General features: G+C 39.0%; 1 protein-coding gene across 1 annotated transcript in view; it reads left to right on the top strand.

Moving 5' to 3' along the window:
* The window catches only part of DHRS7 (dehydrogenase/reductase 7), a 23,078-nt gene that overhangs the window by 13,357 nt on the left and 6,865 nt on the right, over positions 1 to 2,856 (top strand). The window contains exon 6 of the mRNA XM_027842896.1: positions 151 to 366. Within this exon, the coding sequence (XP_027698697.1) occupies positions 151 to 366 (216 nt within the window). The remainder of the gene's footprint in view (positions 1 to 150; positions 367 to 2,856) is intronic.

The following is a 2,856-nucleotide window of genomic DNA, read 5'->3' as shown; positions in this document are numbered from 1 at the left end:
TTTACCCTGTTACAGTCTTCCTCACCAGGCCAGATAAATTGATTATATATGATTGAGAAAATAAATAGCCTGTGTTCAATATGTAGAACCTAATAAATAACCAGTATTAGATGACTGTTTATGACTCTGGAATTTTTTTCAATTTTCTAGAAAGTGGAGAACACAGGAAATCAGGACTATAAGATGGCAACCAGTCGCTGTGTTCGGTTAATGCTGGTCTCCATGGCCAATGATCTAAAAGAAGCCTGGATTTCTGATCATCCGTTTCTGTCATTTTGCTATATCTGGCAGTACGCCCCAACCTGGGCCATGTGGCTAACGAACAAGCTGGGAAGCAGAAGAGTCAGAAATTTTAAGAGTGGACTGGTATGGTCTTATGTATTTTTTTCTATAGCTTTGCAGAAGAATACAAAGAATTTGTTGGTTCTCAGGTTTTATTATAATATATTATATTATTTTATTATATAATGTAGATATTTTCATATCTATCTATCTATCTGTCTGTCTGTCTGCTTGTCTATATGCCTGTCTCCTGAGTTCAAGTCCTGAGTCTGACACGTACTTACTTGGAGACCTGAACAAGTAATTTAACCTTTTGGGGCCCTGGGCAATTCTCTAAGACTAGTTACACTGGTAGAACAAATTTCTTTGTTGGAAATTCCCAACAGTGATGAAATCACAGGTTACCATCAAATAATGTATGCTTATAAATGCATACATATGTATATGTGTGTGTGTGCTGTATATACTTGTACATATATATATATATCTTTAAAAATCAACACAACATTGGTTATTCATTTCTTTTAATGGTTCCTTTAATGAACAAGTAAAAAAAAATTGGTGAAGTGTCAAGCACTCTGTGCCAAGCACTACACCAAATGCTTAGGATATTCTAATAGGAGAGACCACAGACATAGGGGAATGATGGTTAGGGAAGGACTTTCTTGACTGGAACATCACAGGGATGATATGGAGCTATAGGTCAGTCAGTGGACGTGCTCTTTCCAGCAGCAGTGGCAGCGTTGATTTGATTTCTGTACCCAGAAGAAGAGGTAAATATGCAAGGGACAGTTGGGGTGGGGAGTGTGGTGGGAGGGTATGTGTACAGCGGGAAGATGACCAGAATAAAGCATGGCCAGGGTCTGGGCCATTTCGATGTAGTGACCTCTCACCAGTCAGGATGGTATAGTCCCAGGGCAGGGGTTCCAGCAGGAGCAACAGCATTGTCAGAGTAGCACCGCAGAAAGTTTTATTAGGCAGTATGATGTCATGAGGGTCATTCCTTCTATAGAAATTATGCTATATAAATGGGTAATTGGCTGAATGATTGGATCTAGGTATGATACATTCTGATATTTCTATAAAACAGTATTGTTCAGGTAACCTGATGCGGGGTATGCCTGGATAACAGGCTAGAAAGTGGTAAGATAATTATCTTTGCATCCTTTTCTTTTGACTCATTACAAACTCTTATTGTCCTGGACATTACAGCCTTCTACAAAGTGGAGCTAATTCCTATGCCATCCCCCTTTCTCTGTATACTATAGTCCTGGCTGTGCAATACTGGTGCACTTAATGTGGTCTAAGTCATTAAGTGACTTGCCTAGGGTCATACAGCTAATAAGCGTCAAGTGTCTGAGGCCGAATTTGAATTCAGGTCCTCCTGATTTCAAGGCTGGGGCTCTATCCACTGCATCACCTAGCTGCCTCATTGGCCTAAACTTTTAAGAGGTCTTCTACCTCTAAATCCTATGATACCATGGACTTCTTAGTTATGTACTGTTTCTGTGAATAAGGAGGCCAGGCATACCAAAGCAAATTGTACAGGGATTACCAGGAACATTCTGTTCTTCAGCCTGATTTTATAGCAGGTAAGGGGAAAGCTTACTAAGCATGCCTAAGGAAATTATGAGCATTGCAGTGGAAATGAAAGTAACTGATTGAGAAGCAATATGTAAAGAGCATTGGACTCTTAAGTCAAGAGAGAACTGAGTTTGAATCCTGCCTCTGATAGTTAACTAGTTATATCATTATGGGCAAGTTAGTCAGTCAGTAAGGATTTATTAAGTGCCTACTGTGGGCCAGGCACTGTGCTAAGTATTAAAGTTTAAGTCACATAAACTCTTTGAAACTTCAGTTTCCTCATCTATAAAATGGAACTGATTCCTGTGTCTCATAGAGCTGTTATGAGGATAAGATATCAGCAGATAGAGTACAGTGGATAGAGCTCTGGGTCTGGGGTCAGGAACACTCATCTTCCTGAGTTCAAATCTGGCCTCAGATACTTTACTAGTTATATTACCTTGGGTACTTGTTTGCCTCAGTTTCTCCTCTGTAAAACAAACAGGAAAAGGAAATGGCAAACCACTTCAGTATCTTTGCCAAGAAAACCCCAAATGGGGTCATAGAAGTCGGACACAACTGAACAATATATACTCAGTATATAAAGCACTTTGTAAACTATGAGGTTTCCAAATATGAGCTGTTATTATAGTAACATAGGAAATAACAGTATGAAGTTAATAAAAAAATACAATACTATAAATAAGGATTTTCCATGTCAATAGAGGCTTAGCACAGTACCTGGCACACAGTAGGCACTTAATAAATGGTTACTGACCAATAGTTTGTTAATTTAGTTTGCTAATTTTATAGGTATTCTTAGTCATCTGTGGACTGACTTTTCTCAGATCTCACTTACAAGCACAGACTTGTAGAATGTTAGAATAGAGACCAGAACCTAAGACTCCTTGACTCCTGGTCAAATGCTTTTTCCACTACCAGTGTTGTTTTATTCTAGATTTTAACAGTGGTTCTGTGTGTGTGTGTGTGTGTGTGTGTGTGTGTGTGTGT

This window comes from Vombatus ursinus, unplaced genomic scaffold (assembly GCF_900497805.2).
Source record: "Vombatus ursinus unplaced genomic scaffold, bare-nosed wombat genome assembly UNPS02014893.1, whole genome shotgun sequence".
NCBI classification, from domain to species: domain Eukaryota; kingdom Metazoa; phylum Chordata; class Mammalia; order Diprotodontia; family Vombatidae; genus Vombatus; species Vombatus ursinus.
The sequence above is the reverse complement of the archived record's forward strand: the minus strand, read 5'-3'. Positions and strand labels throughout refer to the sequence as shown.